A 22,980-nucleotide genomic window follows, 5' to 3' on the forward strand; every position below is an offset into this window, starting at 1 on the left:
AGTTAAACAGTTATTTAGCTCCTTGAGTTTAGCTAGGGTACTTAATTTTTTCTTTCATTCAAAATCTCACATCAGCTCACATTCCTTCACGATTGCATTGAAAGCAGGTACTAAGTCCTTTCTGGGAGTTAAGTATTGAGTTTGTTTTCTTTTGTTGACTTTCTGCTCTTTACTTTGCGCTGATAGGTGTGAATTGCTGTAAGGTGTAAAAGCATGAAATGACTCATCCCTTGCCATCATGGTGAGGCAAGACATACCTAGAAGCATCCAGAGAACAAGGCAGCCTTAGAAGTGTGTGTGGGTACATATGTGGGTCTGTTCATATATAGACATCATAAAGCATTAGCACAAAGCAGTCACAGGAAGGTGCTAATTTTGCTGTATAAAAAAATACCTTACAGGGGAAAACAAAACAAAACAAAAACCAGAGAAGAAATCAGTAAAATCTGGAGTTATCAAGTGACCCAACATGAAGTTTTGCTCCCCCAGGAATCTAAGTTTCTTTGGTGAAATCACAGACTCATAAGATGTGAGCGCTGGAAGGGCATTTCAGGATAATTTGTCCAGTACCCTCCAGGCGAGAGAAAGAACATTCAGAGAAGTTGGCCCAAGTCACAAAGCCAGTCTGTGACAGATATGCATTCTGAGCCATGTCAGGTGATCCTTTAAGAAGCTGGTAAAAGGAAATAACTTCCAAGACTTTCCTGTGTGGGGCCTGGTGAGGGTAAGCTTCACTGTAACCGCTTGCACGTGGAGCTGAAGCAGTGTCTGTCCTACGACCCACAGGAAAAAGAGGTCAGCGCCCCAAAGAAGCTACCAAGTAGTTAAAGAAAAGGGCATAGCATAACTGAGTTTGAGAATATGACATCTTTTGTTTAAAGCGCTGAATTTATTTGCATTTTTTTTCATGTCTGCTAAGAACTTAATCATAACATTGTCCTAACCCCTTCTATCCTAGGGGACTGTATTCAGAAGATTTTCAGCATTGTTACATTATTATCTTCATAGTAATGACTCACACAGCAAGTATGGCATGCCCTCGTGGTGATGGCTATTTTAGGCAAGTGTCTAGGCAAAGCAAATATCTTAGAATAACTTGCCTGACAGACTATTAAGGTGAAAATATTTGTATACCAGTAAAAGCATCAATATATTTTCTACTTAATAAAAAATGTATCAAATGAAGTCATGAGGGAAAGCATTTTGTAAAATGTAAGTACAAGCTATGTGGTATACTTATTATTTGCCTTTAAATTAACCAGATGGGCCAAGAGAACAGCTCAAAATTCCCACAGATCAGGGTGGTTTCAAGACCAGAAGGCTATCCACATAAATTTTTTTTTTTTTTTTTTTTTTTTGCGGTACGCGGGCCTCTCACTGTTGTGGCCTCTCCCGTTGCGGAGCACAGGCTCCAGACGCGCAGGCTCAGCGGCCATGGCTCACGGGCCCAGCCGCTCCGCGGCATGTGGGATCTTCCCGGAGCGCAGCACGAACCCGTGTCCCCTGCATTGGCAGGAGGACTCTCAACCACTGCGCCACCAGGGAAGCCCTATCCACATTTTTTTAGGTCTTGTCCATAGGTTGGCTTTTGTCTAATGACCTTGAATGTGACCCTTTTAAATGGATTCTTTCACCCATGGTTGCTGAGTAACACAAAGGGCACAAGGCCAACAGCCTGATCAGACCATGGGGCCAGCCTCAGGAAGGAGGGCAGTCTCTCTGGGCCTCACACCTTCCTCACAGCTGCAGCATCTGGAAGGTAACATGTGATGTGGCCTTCAGGGAGCGGGCCTGCGTTTCTTGGTTTCGATCAACCTAATGCCAGGTTTGGTTTCGTACATGTGTGGTGGAATTTTAAAATCTCCCAGTTAAATCCCAGCAATTAAATTTACACACACACCCTTTTTTAAAGCACGAGAGATATCTTTAGGTTCCTCATGGTAAAACTCAGTGGATTCTATTCTGAAGAGGGAAGGTTGGGGAAACTCCTTCATTAGTATGATTGGTTTTATTAGATTAGCTACTTTCTTTCCGATAGCCCCAGGGCTTTGGACCCTGCTCATGGAGGGCTAACCAAGGTAGGGAAGCTCAGAGCAGATCCTGGACAGGTGAGGATCCTCACAAGGTCAGGATGTGGTGGGGCTGACGTTTACAGGAAGAAGAGCTGTTGGGATGAGACAGAGTTGGCCTCTGCCTGCCCCAGAGCTATTCCCTTATCACCAACCCCCTCCCCCCCTTTCAACCCACTCCCATCCCCCTCCTTTTTTTTCCAGACATATTTCCTTTCCAATCCCTTAAGTTATAAAATAGAACCAAATTTCTTGGAACATTGTATGGGAAAGACTAAAAGAAAACTATAAGCCCACCCAAATGGAATGTTCTTTTTCTTTGGACAGTATAACATTTTCATCTTTCAAATCCCTTACACGCTCATGCTCAGATTCAAGCCAATCTCTGCAAAAGGATGAATTTGGACAATTATTATGATTCTTGAATTTAATACTTTTAAACTAAGACAATATTTCCCGTTGATTTGAAGTTCTGGCTTCAGTGTCCTTACTCTCTCAGCTCACTCTCCCCATGCCAACACTTGCATCACTCTTGGGCAAATGTGTTCCAAACAAGAATTTACTCCACTGGGCAAGATGAGGTTCATGAATTATTGATTATGTACTTGAACCTGATTTTTGGACTTGCTGATTTCTATGGAGTTTGCACATGTCAAGTTCTTCTTAAACTCCTCAAAAATGCTGCTTCACCTCAGCATTTTAGGAAAGACTTGGGACCAATATTTTTTAAAAAAACACCCTGAAAACTGTAGACAACCCCCGCCCATATTCTACTCATCCCACCAATGTCCAGTTGTTCCAAAGTATTTGTTATTCCCTTCTTTTTCTAAACTTTAAACAAGATGGAGGTGGGATTCAGGGTGCAGTAGGGACAAAGAGCATGAAGACACTTAGATCCCAAGAAAGCTCCAGGGGAAATGATGGTGTCAGGGGATACAGACAAGAACTCAAGCCACCCAAACCAAGCCTGACCCCCGTCACAATTTTGCTAAGGATACCCTTATCTATAATTGAAGTTCCCCCTCTTATCCTAAATGGGCTAGATTCTTCTAGTTTGACTAGTAGAAGTTTGAATTGAGGAATTTGTCCTTTCCAGTGGGAAAATGTCAACAGGCGTGACTGTTCCTTGCAGATATTTAAGAACGTTTACCATCTAGGGTTGTCTTCCTAGAGATTTGTGTGGCCTCAGACCCAGAGTTAAACTATTAACCTAACAGATTTCATGTAGCACAGGACAATCTTATGTAGCCAGGACGGGGGGTGGCCAGTTATGACACCTTCAGTTAGCCTGATGCTGAGATTTAGGCGTCACCAACTGAACCAGCTCTGAGGCTCTCTTCCTCTTGACAGATCCTGAGTAACCTGGTGATGGAGGAGCTCATGCCAACCCTTCAGACAGACATCCTGCCTAAAATGAAGGGGAAGAAAAACGACAGAAAGAGGGCCTGGCTCGGTGTAAGCGATGATTTTGCTCTGCAGCTGTGCTGCTCGAAGTGAACATTCCTTTCCCTTCTCTTTTTAGGGTTTTTTTTTTTTTTAATACGTAATTCCTTCCCTGGGTGGAGAACTGCCCAGTCTGCTCAGTCTCACTTACATGAGGACTAATCCAAACAGACTCAAACTTTGAAAGACAAATGAGAATGTGTGTGCAGTTTTGTTTATGTTGCGATTGTCTGCGATTAACCCACCCGCCTCTACTTGAGTCCCTCACGTGCTGACGCACGACAGAGCCCCAATTTATGTGTTGTTCTCTGTTGCAGCTCCTCGAAGAGGCCTACAACCTGGTTCGGCATCAAGTTTCAGAAGGATTAAGTGCATTGAAGGAGGAATGCAGGGCTCTGACGAAAGACCTGGAAGGCACCATCCGTTCAGACATGGATCAGATTGTGAACTCAAAGAACTTTTTAATTGGAAAGATCAAAGGTCAGTGGAGATAATCCACGCTCCTACAAACTAAATAAGCTGTGTATCTAAGGCTCCATCACATAGTGAGAATTCCTAGTTTCAGAGGAGAGTTAAACGAGGGACTTGGAAGGAGATGATAACACTTGAAATAGGAGCGTGCTGGTGGTACTCTTAAGGGCCTCCGCCTGGAAACTTCAACGACACAGGGTGGAGGAAGCGTTGCTGCTTGCCTTGTAGTGGTGCCTGTGTATCCTGATCCTGCACCTCTCCCGATGTAGCACTTCTCATACCAAATTATAATGGCTCTGCTCCTGCCCTCTCCCTGCTGTAAGCTCTCTAAGAGCAGGGCCATGCTGCTCTGGTTCACTCAGGTATCCCTAGTGCCTAGTACCATGCCTGGTATATGCAGACTCACAGTGAATATCTGAATCAGTGAATAATGGGTTTTCCTTTAACAAGAAAAAAACTTTTGGCTTAGAGTCAATAAATCTGGATCCTACAGATCTTCCTCCACTTACGATGGGGTTACATGCCAATAAACCCATCGTAAGTTGAAAATGCATTTAATACATCTAACCTACCAAATACCATAGCTTAGCCTAGTTACCTTAAACACGCTCAGAACACTTATATTAGTCTACAGTTGGGAAAAATCATCTAACACAAAGTCTCTTTTATAATAAAGTGTTGAATAGCTCATTTAATTTATTGAATACTATACCAAAGATGAAAAACAGAAGGTTGTCTGGGTACAGAATGGTTGTCAGTGTATCGGTTGTTTACCCTCGTGTTGCGGTGGCTGACGGGGAACTGCGGCTGCTGGCACTGCCCAGCGTCACGAGAGAGAATCTTACTGCTTATCACTAGCCCCAGAAAAGGTCAAAATTCAAAATTTGAGGTACAGTTTCTGCTTAACGCCTGTTGCTTTCACACCACTGTAAACTTGAAAAATCGTAAGTCAAACCATCCTAAGTAGGGAACCGTCTATAGTCCCAACTCTAATGTTAGCTGGTCACGTGTGCTCAGGGAGGTCACTCGACTTCTATGTGCCTCAGTGTCCTCCTCTGAAATCACAAGGGCCCATGAGATTGGGGTCAGCAAACTGTGGCCCTTGGGCCAAAGCTGGCCTGCCACCTATTTCTGTAAATAGCATTTTATTGGAAGGCAGCTGTGCCCACTCATTTATGTACTGGCTGAGGCTGCTTTCATGCTACAAAGGCACTGTTGAGTCGTTGGAACTGAGACCTTAGGGGCGGCAAAGCTGAAAATGTTCAGTATCTGGCCCTTGAAAGAAAGAAGTTTGCGTGTTTTCACACAAGAGAACTTAGATGACCTCTGAGGAATCCGACAGGATAAAATTCTATGGCTCTGCATTCCTGCATCCCCAAAAGCACACCACACTGAACATCATTTCAGAGGGAAAGCATGCCAGCTCATCTGTGATTGTTTATCAGCAATCTTCTTATATAGTCAGTTTTCAAATTATTCACTCGCTCATTCATTCAAAAAATAGTCACTAAGTGCTTTCTGAGCAAGGCGATGGAGCTTTAGCAGTGAACAGGGAAGACCCAGTTCCTGTGCTCAAGAGACTTAGAACCTAATGGGATTTTCTGCTTGGTGGATTATCCTCTGCACTTCAGGCCCTGTTCATACTGCAGCCCAGCTCGCTCCAGGCTCTTCTAACAGGTCCTCCTGAGAGGAGGTTGGAGGAGGCATAACTAGAGCAAAGGAGTGTGTGTCTGAATCTGTTGTTTATCTGTTCAGGTGATGCCTTCTAAAGCCAGATATAAATTAACTTCAGAGTGTTTTCTGTTTCCTATTATCCAGATCTCTTATTCCTTTATTCGCTCAACAGATCTAGAGTTGACTATATATTGAAATGCTTTATACAGCTTAAAACTGCCAACACCCAGCTCGTGTCCCCGGATACATTCTGTTTGTCTGGAGCTGAGCTGAGCCTAACAGTGGCCATTCTCATGGCCTGAATTAAACCGGTCTCTCTTTCTCTCTTGCCTAAATCTCTGTGGCTCCAGTATATTTCACATAAAATGGAAAAATATACTGCCCTGGACTAGTTTTTGTTTCCTAAAGGAAGCCTTGAAAGGAAATTGTGATCAGGTCTTTTTAAAACAGAATGTCAGAAACACACTGTAACCAGGCCTCTGGTTCTCTCCCTTTAAAACAAGAAAGTGCACATCAGGCTGCATTGATAAAGGACTTTGGATTTCAAGAAAACAACTTTGGGAGTATTAAAGTAGCAATCTCTCCATTTCTTCCCATATGACTCTTGAGAGTGAAGCAACTGGCTTAAGTTCTGCCCCACAAATACTGACTCATTTAATAAGCATTTATTCTGCTCCTGCTGAATACAAGGTCTATGAAGAGTCAAAGAAGAAGACATGATTTTACAAGTAGAAGAGGATAAAAAGCATGTCACAGATACTGAAACAGAAGGAAATATATTACAAATGCCATAAAAGAGGCAAGAACAGAGAGCACAGCGGTTCCTAAGCAGGAACCATTTCGACTTCAAAAAACCATGTGGGCTCCTCACAATGAGAGTACTGTTTTAGTGTCAGTTGATGGTAATGCTAACAGGTATAGTAAGAGCTAACAGTTACTGAGTACTTCCAGAGGGTCACATAGGGTTCTGAGCACTTTGAACACAGTGAACTCATTTAATCCTCACCATAACCCTCAGAGTAATTACGCTTATGCTCCCCATTTTACAGATGAGAAAACTGAGGTAGAGATTAAGTAATTTGCCTGAGATTCCAAAGGTAGAGTGTGACAGTCAGGACAAACCCAGCCCCCAGCCCCAGCATTTTCTCTCTTAATCACTCTGCTCAACTGAATTAATGTATGGCTCTTGAATTAATGTGTCACAACACATGAATCATTACAGCAGCATCTCTGCATCCTTGAAAAATAGCGGAGCATACCTGTGTGGGATGTAACATTTATTCGATCATTAAGGAAACACCAGCAGACCATAGTTCAGGAAGCTGTGTGGTGGTTCCAGGCATTAGGCTGTCCTGAGTAGGTGAAATTTAAACTGGGCCTTGAAGAGGTGAGTAGGATGTTTACAAGCAGAGGTGGAGGAAGGAAGGCACAGGTGAAAGGAACACTGAATAAAGGCACAGAGAGGGGGCTGGAGCACATGGTGGTACATAGGCAAGGGGGGATCCAGCAGAGAGGAGCATGGCCTTCCACGACCCCTCCCTGTGTCTCTCTCTGCCCCCATGCAGCAGTGGACATCAGCCAGCTGCTAAATCTTTTATGTATATTACCCGTGTTCATGATTATTCTGAAATTTCAATTAGACACTTTTCAAATAGTTCTTCTCTCAGAGTTAATTTATAAATAATTCATTTATCTTCCTGGCAAACAATTTTGCATTTTGGTATCAAGTAAGTTATTTTTAGGAGTCATAGTTTGTTTCATATTTGAATCATACAATAGAAAGGGGTTTTTCCCTAGTAATTGCATGACCTGGTTAATATTTTATATCTCAAATATTTGTGAGTTACTCATAGTATCAATAGTATTGGTCATCTCAGATTCTCAGAGTAAGATGCAGTCTGATCCTTTGTAACTGTGTGAAATATTTTTGCAAATTGAAATAAGAACGTGGCCATTTGTCTCACCATAAGCAAGTTATTTGCCAATAAAAATAAAGAAATATATTTTAATTATAATTCTGGATCTGAAAATTAGAGTGTGACCTTGGTTGAATCAGCTAACATCTCCAGGCCCCCTTTTTCACATCTGTAAAATGAGGGCCTGGACACTGAGATGAGTTTGTACTTCTTTGATCCCGTACGAGGTTAGGTGACTTAAAGAGTTCCACAAAGCTAGACTTCCATCCACAGAGTGAGCTCAAGCCTCCTCCAACTCAAACTTCCTTTACTGCATTGCTGCTTCCAAACCTGGTTAATCATGAGAATCACCTTAGCACTTAAAAAGAAATGCAGATTTCCATGTCGTATCCAGACTTAATGAATCGGGACCTTTACTACGCTCCTCTTTTTGACCCACCTCCTAGAGAAATGGAAATAAAAACAAACATAAACAAATGGGACCTAACGAAACTTAAAAGCTTTTGCACAGCAAAGGAAACTATAAACAAGACCAAAAGAAAACCCTCAGAATGGGAGAAAATATTTGCAAATGAAGCAACTGACAAAGGATTAATCTCCAAAATATACAAGCAGCTCATGCAGCTCAATATCACAAAAACAAACAACCCAATCCAAAAATAGGCAGAAGACCTAAATAGACATTTCTCCAAAGAAGATATACAGATTGCCAACAAATACATGAAAGAATGCTCAACATCATTAATCATTAGAGAAATGCAAATCAAAACTACAATGAGATATCATCTCACACCAGTCAGAATGGCCATCATCAAAAAATCTAGAAACAATAAATGCTGGAGAGGGTGTGGAGAAAAGGGAACCCTCTTGCACTGTTGGTGGGAATGTAAATTGACACAGCCACTATGGAGGACAGTATGGAGGTTCCTTTAAAAACTTAAAATAGAACTACCATACAACCCAGCAATCCCACTACTGGGCATATACCCAGAGAAAACCATAATTCAAAAAGAGACATGTACCAAAATATTCACTGCACCTCTATTTACAACAGCCAGGACATGGAAGCAACCTAAGTGTCCATCATCGGATGAATGGATAAAGAAGATGTGGCACATATATACAATGGAATATTACTCAGCCATAAAAAGAAACGAAATTGAGTTATTTGTAGTGAGGTGGATGGACCTGGAGTCTGTCATACAGAGTGAAGTAAGTCAGAAAGAGAAAAACAAATACCGTATGCTAACACATATATATGGATTCTAAGAAAAAAAAAAAAGGTCATGAAGAACCTAGGGGTAAGATGGGAATAAAGACACAGACCTACTAGAGAATGGACTTGAGGATATGGGGAGGGGGAAGGGTAAGCTGTGACAAAGTGAGAGAGTGGCATGGACATATATACACTACCAAAGGTAAGGTAGATAGCTAGTGGGAAGCAGCCGCATAGCACAGGGAGATCAGCTCGGTGCTTTGTGACCACCAAAGGGGTGGGATAGGGAGGGTGGGAGGGAGGGAGACGCAAGAGGGAAGAGATATGGGAACATATGTATATGTATAACTGATTCACTTTGTTGTAAAGCAGAAACTAACACACCATTGTAAAGCAATTATACTCCAGTAAAGATGTTGAAAAATTAAATAAATAAGTCAATCAAACGACAGTATTTCCTCTGGGAAGTAAGAGTATGGTTACATTTTTTTTTAATCCCTCTTTATGATTTTCTGTACTCTTTATGTTTCTGTCACTAAGCATGTCATCCTTGATTAAAAAATAGCGTGTGTTTTAAAATTGGGGGTGGGGATGGGAGGCAGGGTGGCAAACCAGTTGGAATTTGTTTCCATTTGCCCCACAAAAAGATGGTACTTGAGTTTTTAAAAAGGCCCTGGAGAAGCAGGGAGGGAAATTGAATTATATCGACTGGTTAACTCTTAGAAAAATGAATTAAAACTTAATAAATTGTGTTTTTAGAAGACAAACGATGAATTTATAATGATGATGATTGATAGGAAATAGATGGGTCATTGGCATTTTCTTTTTTTGTAATAGGCATTATATAGTCATAGGGACCAAGCAGAAAAATGCATGTCATCCCAGGGGAGAGGTAATCTTGGGGAGGGGAGAGATTCTCCTCGTTCCAATTCTCAAAGAGAGATTCTCTTTGATGGTTTTCCATTCTGGTGACTGCTGGCACAGGACTCACTGTGTTGGTCTCTCTTGCCCAGTTGAGCTTGCCTTGGCTGTTAAATGGCTCTGTGGGGCACTGTCCAGCCTGGCCCCGCTCCAGTGCCTCTGAATCCAATTTTGCCATCACTCACAGTTTTCTGGCTATTTCCTACCTCAGCGATGGTGGCTCAGCCAGCAGAGAGAAGTTGTGCAGAGAGTGTGCAGCCATTCCTGGCATCCATTCTGGAGGAGCTCATGGGACCGGTGAGCTCAGGATTCAGTGAAGTACGCTCACTCTTTGAAAAAGAAGTGGATGAACTTAACCAGAACTTTCAGACCACCAAAGACAGTGCCCAGCTAAAGGAGGTAGGATATGAAGCCAGGGAGTGGAGTGTGAATTGTCTGCCTGGGACTGCTTTTTTGTGGGTCTTTATCTGCATTCATTCATTCTTTCCTCCCTCCCTCCCTCTCTCCCTCCCTCCCTCCCTCTCTCCCTTCCTTCTTTCCTTCCTTCCATTCAGCTGCCCTTCCATCTATTCATCTAGCCTTTCTGCGATTCATTCAAACACATTATTCATTCATCCATTCATCCATCCATCTACCTGCTTTCCTTTATTAATGGTTTTCAAGTCGCAAAAATAATAACATGCTTGTATAAGGTAAACAATATACAAAAATACTTACATAAAGGCAAAATTAAAAACCATCACCCATACCCACCTAATTTTAGTCCGCCCCCAACTCCTAAGCCCTTTCCACTTCCAACTCCCAGAAATAACTAATATAAATAGCTTAGTATGTGTTTTCATCTGCTTCTCCCTTGTTCATACAAATATATACACGTATATCCTCATTTATATAAATTCTGTTTGTTGGTTTGTTTGCTTCCAAAAGTATGGACTCATGATAAAAACCAATGTTTCTCAAAGTATGGTCCTTGGACCATCATCATCATCATCATATGGCTGCTAAAATGTAAATTCTCAGGCCCCACTGATGATTTACCAGATCAGAAACTCTGGGGTAGGGCCCAGCAGTCTGTTTTAACAAGACCTCCAGAGGACTTGATGTATCCTAAAATTTGAGAATCACTGACAGACATAACTGGGCAGCTTTGTTTTACACTTGCCGTATCACGATAGACATCCCTACAAGTCAGTGGATAAAACCAGACACCTGTTTCTTTCCCTTTCTTTTTTTTTTAATGCATACATACACAAAATTGTATATAAACAAGATCATTTGTAAATATTGAGGTTTCTTATTGTAGCCTTTTTTTGAACTTAACTTTACTCTCCCTTCTCCCCCCATATCCCCTCCCTCCACTCAAGAAACTAATGTTAACAACTTAGCATATGTTGTTCTGTGCTTTTCTCCATGCTCATATAGCCTATAAAACACACACATTTTGTAGGCTATGTTTTTTTAGGTAGTTTGCTCTTAGAAAAATGGGATTATATTATATATACTGCTCTGCTTTTCAGTTTTCTCATTCAAAAATACCTCATGAAACAATTTTTAAGTTAACTGTTCTAGCTCTAAATCATTTTTTGTAATAACCTCATAATATTTCATGTATGAATACACCATGATTTGTTCAATCATCCAAATGTTGCTAGCACCATGAGCAAAGCTGCAATAAATAATCTTGTTATATATATTCGTTTACTTTGATGCTTTTATTTCTATGGGATAGATGTCTAGGACAGGATTGCTAGGTTGAAAGGTAGGAATATTTCTCATGTTAACTGATGTTTCCATTTGCTTCCCAAAAAAAGAATTAAAATTTTACAATTCTACCAATTGTACATGGCAGAGGACTTTCTCCTTTATATTCCCGTCAGCATTAGGGAATCACTTGTTTAACTTCTGCCAATCTTACAGGAGCAAAGTGGTAACCGATCGATTTTTCCTCTCCTGTCTGTTTAATTGATATTTTAAAAAATAGACACATTACAAATTATATGTCAAGGGGCAAGTTTGACAGCATGCTTTTGGTCATTAATTCTACTTCAGTGAGGTTCTCCAGAACTCACTTCTTAAAGGGAGTAATATTTTCCTTTTACAAGCACAATGAAAGTGGGCCCTTGTTAAATTCTTTTTTTTCTTATAAATAACCAAGTTTCTGTATCTTTTTAAATTAATTAATTAATTAATATTTATTTTTGGCTATGTTGGGTGTTCGTTGCTACACGCAGGCTTTCTCTAGTTGTGAGCGGGGGCTACTCTTCGTTGCAGAGGATGGGCTCTAGGCACACGGGCTTCAGTAGTTGTGGCATGCAAGCTCAGTAGTTGTGGCTCATGGGCTCTAGCACGCAGGCTTAGTAGTCGTGGCATGTCCCCTGCATTGGCAGACGGATTTTTAACCACTGAGCCACCAGGGAAGTCCCTTTGTTAAATTCTTGTTTAGAGAAATCTAGAACTCCAGATTTATCTCTTTTCTGTGACCTGAAACTCAGACAGCACATCCTGTATTATTCACAATCACCCTGTTAACTGTGTTACTCCCCAGTTCTCCCTAGGCCTCCATTTTCAGCACCTTTCTTTCTGTCTTCTTTTTCTCCATCCACCCTCCTGTTTATTCTAGATCTCCAATATTCAATTTTAAAATTACTTTTAAATAAGCTTTGAAAATAAGATGCATTCTGTTGGCAAAAACACTCATAGTGTAAGACTATGTTGATAATACTTGAGGTCCTTAGTGGATGAGGTCAGTTGCTGTCCTCTTGCTGGAAGTCGTATGGCCTCATCGATCAAGTTATCACTTGTACAAACTAGAGGAGGGGGGACCTCAGGTTTTAAAACTGGCTACCTCTTCTAGGCTAGGCCTCTTCCTATCTCACCCGCCTCCCCATCCACTAGCAGAGGGAAGCCCTTGGGCACTGACAGAGCCTCAGAGAACTGTGGGGACTCTGGCTTTACCCTTAGAGTCCAGGGGGCATCCTGAACTCCCTGGGATTTTCTGAGAGGGATGTCACTCATTAAAGAAGCCTTTGGAGGCTTGTGAGCCAACAGCAGTTCATGTGCCAAAGAGCCGTCCTGACCTCTTGAGCTCTGGAAGTGGGTACTTGGAGTCCATCAAGAGCTTGACAAGACTGAGCCCCACTGAATGCGGCCCTGGGAGCTTCCGTCGTCTAGTTGGTTCTTCTACCAATCTCTATCCTAGCAATAGAGCTGCCCTAAGGACCCATCCAAGAACGGAAGTAAGACAATGAAGATGTCACAGATATAGTGATCTGAGAAGTGATTCAGTCTAATAACGTGTGATTGTTTAGAATTTATGTAAAATGTAATAGTCACGTAATATAGTTCCTAAGTCTGAAGGTGTGTCATTTTTCCCTTCACCAAAATGCAGCATCTAGACCGGCTTATGAATCTTCCATTGGATTCCGTGAAGATGGAACCTTGTTATAGTAAAGTCAACCTGCTTCAGGAGCACCTGCAGGATCTCAAGAGCCGCTTCAGATTCCCCCACATTGACCTGGTGGTCCAGAGGACGCAGAACTACATGCAAGAGGTAGGGGCGGTGAGGTCGTCCATGTGGATGAGGATGGGGGAGCAGAGAAACAAGTGCGGCAAATGAGACAGGTGTACTAGTGTAGCTCAGGGAAATGAGGCCCCTTTCTTTAGTCACCATGTTGAGTGAGGACATATTTTGTGCTGTTCCAGCTGGCTCATCTTTCTTCCATGTTGATGAGCATCATAAAGAAGAGATATCTCAGGGAAATAAAGTAGCATTAATTGATAATTACTTGATTTGTCAAATCAGTGCTATTAATGTTGGCTGCAGATTAGAATCATCTGGGAGCTTTTAAGAGATACTGATGTCTAGGCCACACCCCCAGTGATTTTGATATTATCTTTTTGGTAATTAAAAAAAAATTTCTTCCACTCCCATCCCTACTGCTTTTAATATGCAACCAGGATGGAGAACCAGTGGCTTGAATCAATTCCCTAACCTAGTTAAAAGTAAATCAATCAATCAGTCAATCACAGCTTTAAATTTGGATTTCTTGGGTCTCCTTGACAGGTTCCTTTTTTTTCCCACAAGAAACTTTTTCTCCAGGGCAGGAGTGAACAGCCCAAACTCGTTCCATATTCTAATGCTTTCTAAATGAAGGAAGGGTGTGATCATTGAAGCCGTTAAGAGCACAATTCTACTTCACAAATGTTCGAAGGGAGCTTCCTGTGGGTTGGACACTGTGCCAGACTCCACTCTGGGGAGCTTATAGTGAGACAGATTCTTAGATAAATTCGCTACAGCGTTGAAAGTGCCGAGAGAAAGGTATTGTGTTGGATGCTTTTGGATCACAGGCTTGGGGAAGAAAGGAGATTTTTCTTCTTAAAAGTTATAGGCAGGATTAAGTGGCACACTTTATTATCTAACCTCTGAGTTGTGAGGGATTAAAGACAGACAAGGAACAAAATAGGTCAACGGTTTGACTGAAGTCCCTTTGATAGTACTGGACCCTGGTGAAACAGGTACAGGCGCAAGTGCAGAGAATAAGAAATCTGAACTACTTCCGTTCCCTAACCCATGAGCATGTCAGCCACGGTCTCCACTGAGCTCTGACCCTGCCTCCCTTCCCAGCCTGGCAGAGAAAGGAAGAGAAGTAGGGTGGGAGGCTGGAAAATGGAGCGAGAGATGTGCTGGCATGGTTTACATCCATCTGAAAGTGGAGGTGCAGAACTAAAGGGCCACCTCATTTCATTAAGCCCTGACCACAGGCACCAGAGAACACAGGAGGGGGATGACCACAGGAAATGATGATATCCTCAACCCCACGGTCTTGGGTTTCTCAGTTAAGGGTGGAAGGAGAAGAGATGAGAAGAAAAGATACATACATGTGTACATACATGCATAGGTATGTGTGTGTGTGTGTGTGTGTGTGTGTGTGCGCGTGTGCGCTTCCCAGCCTCTTACTGATGCCACTGTGGCCATGGGCCTATGCGTCTCACAATCCATGTAGTGGGATGAGGACCTGTTGCCCTGGGTCACCCACAGGGTAGTGACCATCTTTGGTGGTCATCGTCTCCTTCTCTCCAAGTTGATTTAGACTTGGAGAGGGTAGTGATCCCAGCCTGTAACTGCGGTCTGTTTCTGTGTTGCTTTTGGTTTCTAGCTAATGGAGAATGCGGTATTCACTTTTGAGCAGTTGCTTTCCCCACATCTCCAAGGAGAGGCCTCCAAAACCACAGTCGCCATCGAGAAGGTTAAGCTCCGAGTCTTAAAGGTAAAATTGTTCTCTCATTTGTAGGAAGCACGAAGCAAGAATGTGACCCATTTGTTTTGTTAAGTGGAAAATACCAAGTTCTCTGTTTCACTTGCCTCCCCTTTTACAAATCTTTCCCCTTCTCTTTCCTGCCTGAGACACCCGTGACTATCACCTAGCAGCAGTTCCCCCACGACTTTCATGCCTATTCTGCCATCTAGTGGCTACTTTAGGGACCACAGGTCCTCAGCATCATTGTCACTTGCTCAGCCAGAAGTGACGTGTCCAGGCTTACTTGCATAGCAATTGGACTTGATATTTATTGGCTATCCACTATAAGCAAAGGATTGTGATAGGTATTGCATGGAATATAAAAATAAGCAAGGCACACCCTCTTTCTTCGAGGAGTTTACAGTATAGTAAAACCTATTTAAATTAACCATCATGATACCTGCTTTATGAAATTGTTTTTGGGGGGTTTTTTTTGTTTTTTTTTTTTGTGGTACGTGGGCCTCTCACTGTTGTGGCCTCTCCCGTTGCGGAGCACAGGCTCCGGATGCACAGGCCCCGGATGCACAGGCCCAGCGGCCATGGCTCCGGACGCACAGGCTCAGCGGCATGTGGGATCTTCCCGGACCGGGGCACGAACCCGTGTCCCCTGCATCGGCAGGCGGACTCTCAACCACTGCACCACCAGGGAAGCCCATGAAATTGTTTTAAATGTGCTTCATGCATAAGTGTATATTAAAATGGCTGTAATAATAGGAGCTTACCTATATAGGTCATACCTTTAAGCTTTTTTAAAAACAACCTGGACTTCCCGGGTGGTACAGTGGTTAAGAATCCGCCTGCCAACGCAGGGGACACAGGTTCGATCCCTGGCCCAGGAAGATCCCACATGCTGCGGAGCAACTAAACCCCTGCACCACAACTACTGAGCCTGTGCTCTAGAGCCCACGAGCCATAACTACTGAGCCCACATGCCACAACTGCTGAAGCCTGTGCGCCTAGAGCCCGTGCTCTGCAGCAAGAGAAGTCACCGCAATGAGAAGCCCACGCACCACAACGAAGAGTGGCCCCTTTTGCTGCAACTAGAGAAAGCCCTCGCGCAACAACAAAGACCCAACGCAGCCAAGATAAATTTTTTTAAAAACCTGTTTCATTTGATCCTCACAAGAACTTGTGAGATCATTGGAATATGTCTCCATTGTAGAGATGAGGAAACTGACTTCCTAAGATATCACATGACTTACATAAGCTCAACAGGCTAGTCCGTGGTGAGCTTAGAGCTAAAACTATCCCTAAGCCTAGTCCACTAATTTTTTATTACCTACTTCCCCTAAGCAGGGCTTTGGAACAGAAGATCGAAGTCTCACAGAGCCTAGGAGATGGTCCCTGAATTTCAGACCTGAACTTAATGCCTCACAGGCAGTAGGAAACTCTGGCAACCAAATCATTGAGATTAAAAGCAGTATTTGTCATGGTAACACACAAAATATTGAACCTGCCATTGAGAAAGAAAAGATGGTCCCAATGTCAATGCCACCTGCCACATCAACACAGTTTTTACCTCTCAGGACAGTCCATCTCTTCCCTGGACACTTTTTTTTTTTGTGTGGTACGCGGGCCTCTCACTGTTGTGGCCTCTCCCGTTGCGGAGCACAGGCTCCAGACGCGCAGGCTCAGCGGCCATGGCTCACGGGCCTAGTTGCTCCATGGCATGTGGGATCTTCCCAGACCAGGGCTCGAACCCGTGTCCCCTGCATTGGCAGGCAGACTCTCAACCACTGCGCCACCAGGGAAGCCCCCTAGACACTTTTAACTACAAGAACATACTTCCTAATGCTAAGCCAAAGTTCTCACCACTGGCAATTCTAGTTCTACCCTCTTGGTTCATGTCCTTCTTCCACATGGTAGCCTTTGGTTGTTTGAATAGAGCTATGATTTTGCCCCAAGTTATTATCTCCAGTATAAATCTCTTTAACCATTCTTTATTTGGCCTGACCATTCTGCTCACGTGCCTGTGACTATGCTCCAGTTTGTCTGTGCCTTCCCCACTTTAAAGCAACACCTAAAACCAAACCCTGGCCTCTAGGTTTGGATGTTCCACGTAGAACAGAGTGAATCATCATCTTTCCAGTTCCAGATACTGCACTTCTTTGGTTAACATGCCATGGTGCTAATGTAGCTGTGAGCCAGATGCTCTCTTTCCTTGTGGAAATCGTTACAACCTACCAATCCCGCTTTCAGGATGTAGAGTGAAGGAAGGAGATGATCGTGACTCCCATGGACCAACTCAGGATGGGGTGATGAAATAGTAACTCATCCTCCAGTTCTGTCTTCAACTTTCTAACACAGAAGTCCCTCTTTTTTTTAATCTTACTTCAGTTTCCACATGTGTAAGAGGGGAGGGTAAGATGGGTCATTATCGGTCATAACCTTTACTTAGAGTGTGAGAGAATTGCACAGAAAGATCTCTGAAACCTTGGAACACCACAAGGGTCCTCAGAAATTAGGGGGGGAAAGGGAGACGAAGTGAGTAGCTGAGTTTTTTGTGTAAGCAAAAGTGAACAGATTGTAATGTTGCTATTTAGCCTATGTTTCTCTCTCTGTATTGACAGCAATATGATTATGACAGCAGCACCATCCGGAAGAGGATATTTCAAGAGGCGCTGGTTCAAATCACACTTCCCACCGTGCAGAAGGCACTGGCGTCCGTGTGCAAACCGGTAAGGGGATGGGTTACTCCAGAGCCTGCTGTTGTTGCCTATGAAGTTCAAGCAAAATTTTTTTTGGTCATGATGTGCTTACAAACAGTATTTGACCAGGGAGGGGTCAACAAACTTTTCCAATAAATAGTCAGATAGTAAATATTTTAGGCTTCACGGCCATACTGTTTCTGTTACAATCACTCAGTTCTGCTGTTGTAGCACTGAAGCAGCCATAGGTTATACATACACAAATGGGCAGTCTGTGTTCCTATAATACTTTATTTACAAAAACAAGCAGCTGGCTGGATTTGCTGACCCTTGGACAAGACAAAATCTCAAAGGGTAATCATCAGAGTTTGAGCCAAGTGAAGAGTTGCCGTAGCATGCCTGAGGATACCAGGGGTTCCTCATTATGGTGTGACTCATAGGTCCAACGTGTCTTCTGAAACTTGACCTCTACATCCATGAAGAGACCTTAAGTAACACGATTACAGAAGGCTATTTGTTCTGTTAAATCCAGTAATGTACGCTTACTGAAATCAATGAAACTGAAACCATTTAAAGCTGCCACGAACGCTAGGCAACCAGTGACAGCCATGATTGTGAAGATGAGACTTAGTCTGTAGAGCAGGGTCATGGATGAGCCAACTGTGGAGACTGGGTCAAGACCTGGGTTCAAGTCCCAGCTCCTCTGTGTATGAGCTCTGGGGCCTCGGGCAAGTCACTTTTCCTCTCTCTTGGCCTAGATTTCATCAAGAAAAATGGAGATTATAATACTTTGCAGTATCCTTCTTAAGACTGAGAAGCCTAGGGTGATACAGTGAACATTTGATAAGTGCTTGCCATGTGCTTGGCACTTTGTATGGATTGTCTCCATGATATCATGACAACCCTATGAGGAGGTGCTATTTATATCCTCATTGCACAAATGAGGAAGCCTGAGGGGCTAAGTAACGGTCTGTAAATGCTGTTTTTCTTCAGAAAACCATGGGCATTTCTAGGACCTGGCACTTATTTCTGAGGGTATATTTCTTTCATAGAAAAGGATTTGATCAAATCAGGGCAGTAAAGAATCTGTCTATATGATTGTCTCTTGCCTGATGTGGATAGAAAAGTCCAGCCATCCAAAGGATGACTCAGTCCACCTTGGACATGTCTGCATGCAGATGTTCTGCTTATTTTTCTTTTCCAATTCCAAAGGCAGTTTGGGGTCCTTGGAGCCACGTCCTCCCATGAGGGGAGAAGAGTAAGGAAAGTCCCCCTTCCAGTCTGCTCCCCTTTTTCCAGGAATCTGCAGAGTTGTACCCAATCTGTAAGAGGCTCTTGTGATTTTTAATCAAGAGAGACTGGTTTCAAGAGAAAGGCCCAGCGTTTTCAGTAATGAAGGATATTGTATCAGGGTCAAGAAATTTAAAAACATCTGGATTTACAGAATAAATAAATTAGGGGAGCATCTGCTTCAGAGAAGGATTCTCTATTTTACTCAAGTGTGTTTCCCTTGGTCCTTTAAGTCACAGCTTCCAAGATCTGCGGTACTCAACCCAAGCTGCACCTTAGAATTGCCTGGGGAGATTTTTTTTTTTTAATTCTGATTCTCCCAGACCCACCCTCAGGGATTCCAATTTAATGGATCCAGGGAATTAAATATATGTCACAGTTTGATCAATTCAGTATAGAAGACCTGTTTTGTAAAGTTGTACGCATCACAATAAGTTCCCCTAGAAATGATTCCTCTCTGCAGAATTATTTAGCTGGTTGAAAGTTTAAAGGTCTACTGTTTATTTACTCAGCAAACATATATAAAATATGTATCAAATACGATCCAGGCGCTGTGCCAGGAGAGTGTCCCTGCTGTCCTGGGGTTCACAGCCTAGAGGCAGGAGACAGGTACACAGTGGACTTTGTGATGAGCACAGCAGAAGCCTTGTGGGGAAGAGTGATAGCAGAATTCAGAGGAGGGTGCCCAACTCTGCCTATGGGGGCAGAGAGGACTTCCCAGAGTCGTGTTTTCACCCAGTCCTGAGGGATGAATAACAGTCAGGGGACTAAGGAGCGGAAGACCACATGGGGAGATGAAAGGTGTTGCAGACATGAGCCTGTGCCCCTCATTTTGCAGAGGTAGAGAGAGGCGCAGAGCGGTGACCTGGCTTGCCTAGTGCCCCACAGCTAGTCCAGGGCAGTGTCCAGTTCCTGGGCAATGCTCTTCCCATGTGGCACTTTTCTGTGTGTCTGTTCTGTCTCACAGACCCTCTTGAGGTCATGGAAGCTCATGTCTCTTCAGTCCTGTGGCTTTCCCTAGGGTGGGTATAAAGGGGTCCCATTATTACCCACTGTGATCTGGTCTGGGGCTACAGACCCCCAAGTCCTAGCACTGAGAGTTGTCTGAATATGGTGGCTTCTGATCACCTGCTGTAAATCTTCTCCCTCCAGGCAAAAGGCATTGAATCCCACTGCTAAGTCCCTGGCTCTCTAAGAACCAGGTGTCAGGAGCCCTCCACCAGCACCATCAGGTGTAAGGATTACTGAGTTAACCATTAGGATATAATTTAGTTCATTCTGATCCACGACTTGACCTCATACCAATAACAGGCAAGCCAGGTGGAGACTCTTGGAAAGCAGGAAGTGTTAAAGGATTTTGCATGATGCCTGGATTGCCTTAGATAGAATCAGTGAGTTCCAGGGCCAGTTGGAGGGAAAGAGGAGAACATTTCTGAAGAGTCCTTGACTAGAGATTCTCCACACCTGAAAAGGGGTCCCATCCTAAGAGAGTTAAACATACCTCTACTCTAGGCCCCAGCAATCTCACTTCTAGGTGAGACACTCAAGATAAGTAAGTCCTAAATCCACAAAATCATGCATAAGAATATTCATAGCAGTTATGTACATAGCAGTCAATATCCATCAATAGGAGTATAGATAAACAATTTTAGTTTACCCATGAGTGCCATTTATCAATAAAAAGGAATAAGCTACTGCTACATGTGGAAACGTGGATGAATCTCAAAAAACAAACACAAAAAAAGAATATAGGATTCCATTTATGTAATTTTAAAGAACAAGAAAAACTAATCTATTGTGATAGACACAAGCTCAGTGCTTATCTCTTGGGGTGGGAGGAGTGTAGACTAGAAAAGGGTATGAGGGTGATGGAAGTGTTTTCTGTCTTGATCTGGGTTATGGTTACATGAGTATATTTATACATTTAAAATCATTGAGCTGTACTTTTAAAATATGTGCATTTTTCTGGGTATAACTTATACCTTAGTAAATTACTTTTGGCATTTAAAAAAAAAAAAGCAGAAGCAGAAGAGGGAGGAAATGTTTTGGTTATGATAAAAAAAAAAAAAAGGAGGGCCCCAGACCCACTGACAAGGCCTTGAGATGATCACAATCTCTGGTGTCTGCCCCTCGAAGGGCATAGAGCATGTCCCCAGTACACGGAATGGTGCCTGCGGAAAGGGAAGGGGAATGACCAATGCATCACACTCCAAGGGGGGGATCACAAGTCACAGCCGTCCTTTCCATAGCTCCTCTGAGAACTGGCATCTCATGCTTTGTCCCCTTTGTCTTCTTACCTCTTCCTCTACAGGAGCTTCAGAAATATGAGCAGTTCATCTTTGCAGATCACACCCATATGATCCATGTTGAAAATGTCTATGAGGAGATTTTACATCAGATCCTCCTTGATGAAACTCTGAAAGGTAAGGAAGCTTTCCCTGGTGCTGGAGAAAGCTCTAGATAGAGGGGAGTACCCCTGAGTGGACCCTGGGAGGCCAACTAGGTTTTATCAACAGGAATGAAAGGGGAAGAGGAAATTGACATGAGGAGCTGGGGAGACAGAGAACAGGGACAGAAGGGACGTCCCCTGAGCAGTCATGATTTGTCTCATACTCCACTGGCCCGTTAGATATTATTTCTCTTTCAATCCAGAGAAGGACTCTGTGAGATGAGATTTTTAAGCTTCATTTTTCAGATGAGAAAACTAAGGCTTAGAGAGATTAAACCCAGGGTGTCTCATGAACAGCTATCTTCCTCCAGCTGTTGCAGACAGAACAGAGGAAAAAGGGCTCTCTTCTTAGCCACAGGCTCACAACCCCTCCCGAGCCTGGAGGGGGTGATTCAGTCGCAGGGCTTCCCAGCTGCTCTGCTCTCAGCACATTCCCCACCTCCGCTCAGCTGGACAGAAAGACACTGGGCGACGACTCCGTCCTCTGTGAGTCTTGTTAAGACTCTAGCACCCAGTGTCCCATGGAATCAGTCCTTCTTTGGGATAGGAGTGTAGATAGGAAAACTTGGATAGAAATAGGCTGGAGAGGGCCATCGCTAAAACTATAGGCCTGAGACGTATATCTGGTCTCCACAAAGAGCATCACCAAAACCCCTCCACAAAGAAAGCTGGCCAAGCACAAGCCCCAGGTCCAAGTAGCTCCTCCAGTGAGACAAGGAGTATAAAGACGTCAGCACAGTATCTGCACAAAGGAAGGGCTCAGTCAAGGCCACTGCTAGTCCACCTTTGGGCAAATTAGAGAAAGGCTCCCTTCCTCCAGACGCCTGACTGCTCTCTGTCAAAAAATTGTCACGATATACTGATTTGGTTCGAGCAGGACATGCTACTGCTGCCTGCTGGAAAATTACTACGCTGAATACCCACATCTATGCTGTCTCTGATGTGAATGGCACCCCCTTGGGTGTGAGATCACTGGGCACTGTACAACCTGCACAGCCAGAGGTGGAGGCTGATTGTCATAAATGTCAGCTACTGGTTGTTATTGTTAATTTGACTCCTCTCAAGGCCTCTAGGGCTGAGTTAGAGGTACATAGGCCTTCAGTTTGGACACTGCAGATCAACAGAGCTCTGTCTGCATGCTCAGTACTGAGGACCCATTACACTTTCAGGACTGGACTTTGAGTAAAAGCAGAGAAAGTTAAGGCCTGTTCTGCCCTAAAGGAGTTCAGTCAAAGTAGGCAAACCGGAGCCACACATACTAGCAGCTAATGAAATGTGATAGGGACCTCCATGGGTGATACAGGTCATGCTGTTATAGATTTGAGCTCCTTGAAAGCCAAGGCCATATTTTATTCATCTTTGGATTCTCAGAGTCTGTCCCATAGTTGATGTCCAGTCAATGTGTGCTGTCTGAAGAAGTAAATGAGTGAAGGAATGAATGAATGAACATTACAGAGGTTCAGGGTTTGGCACGAGTTTGTAGGCTCTGGTCATCGAGGAAGACTACCTGGAAGAGGGTGGATATAAGCTGGAACTTGAAATTGGGAAATGTTGATGGCCAGAAAAGCTGAGAGGGGAGTTTGGCT

At 43.4% G+C, this 22,980-nt stretch overlaps 1 protein-coding gene across 1 annotated transcript in view; it reads left to right on the forward strand.

The window, feature by feature from the left end:
- The window catches only part of NIBAN1 (niban apoptosis regulator 1), a 160,322-nt gene that overhangs the window by 132,673 nt on the left and 4,669 nt on the right, over positions 1-22,980 (forward strand). Inside the window, exons 7-13 of the mRNA XM_082613765.1 lie at positions 3,420-3,524; positions 3,830-3,992; positions 9,922-10,109; positions 13,099-13,260; positions 14,867-14,977; positions 17,578-17,685; positions 21,257-21,368. Of these exons, the coding sequence (XP_082469891.1) occupies positions 3,420-3,524; positions 3,830-3,992; positions 9,922-10,109; positions 13,099-13,260; positions 14,867-14,977; positions 17,578-17,685; positions 21,257-21,368 (949 nt within the window). The remainder of the gene's footprint in view (positions 1-3,419; positions 3,525-3,829; positions 3,993-9,921; positions 10,110-13,098; positions 13,261-14,866; positions 14,978-17,577; positions 17,686-21,256; positions 21,369-22,980) is intronic.

The sequence above is a fragment of the Mesoplodon mirus genome (genome assembly GCF_964341445.2).
Source record: "Mesoplodon mirus genome assembly, chromosome: 3".
NCBI lineage: Eukaryota > Metazoa > Chordata > Mammalia > Artiodactyla > Ziphiidae > Mesoplodon > Mesoplodon mirus.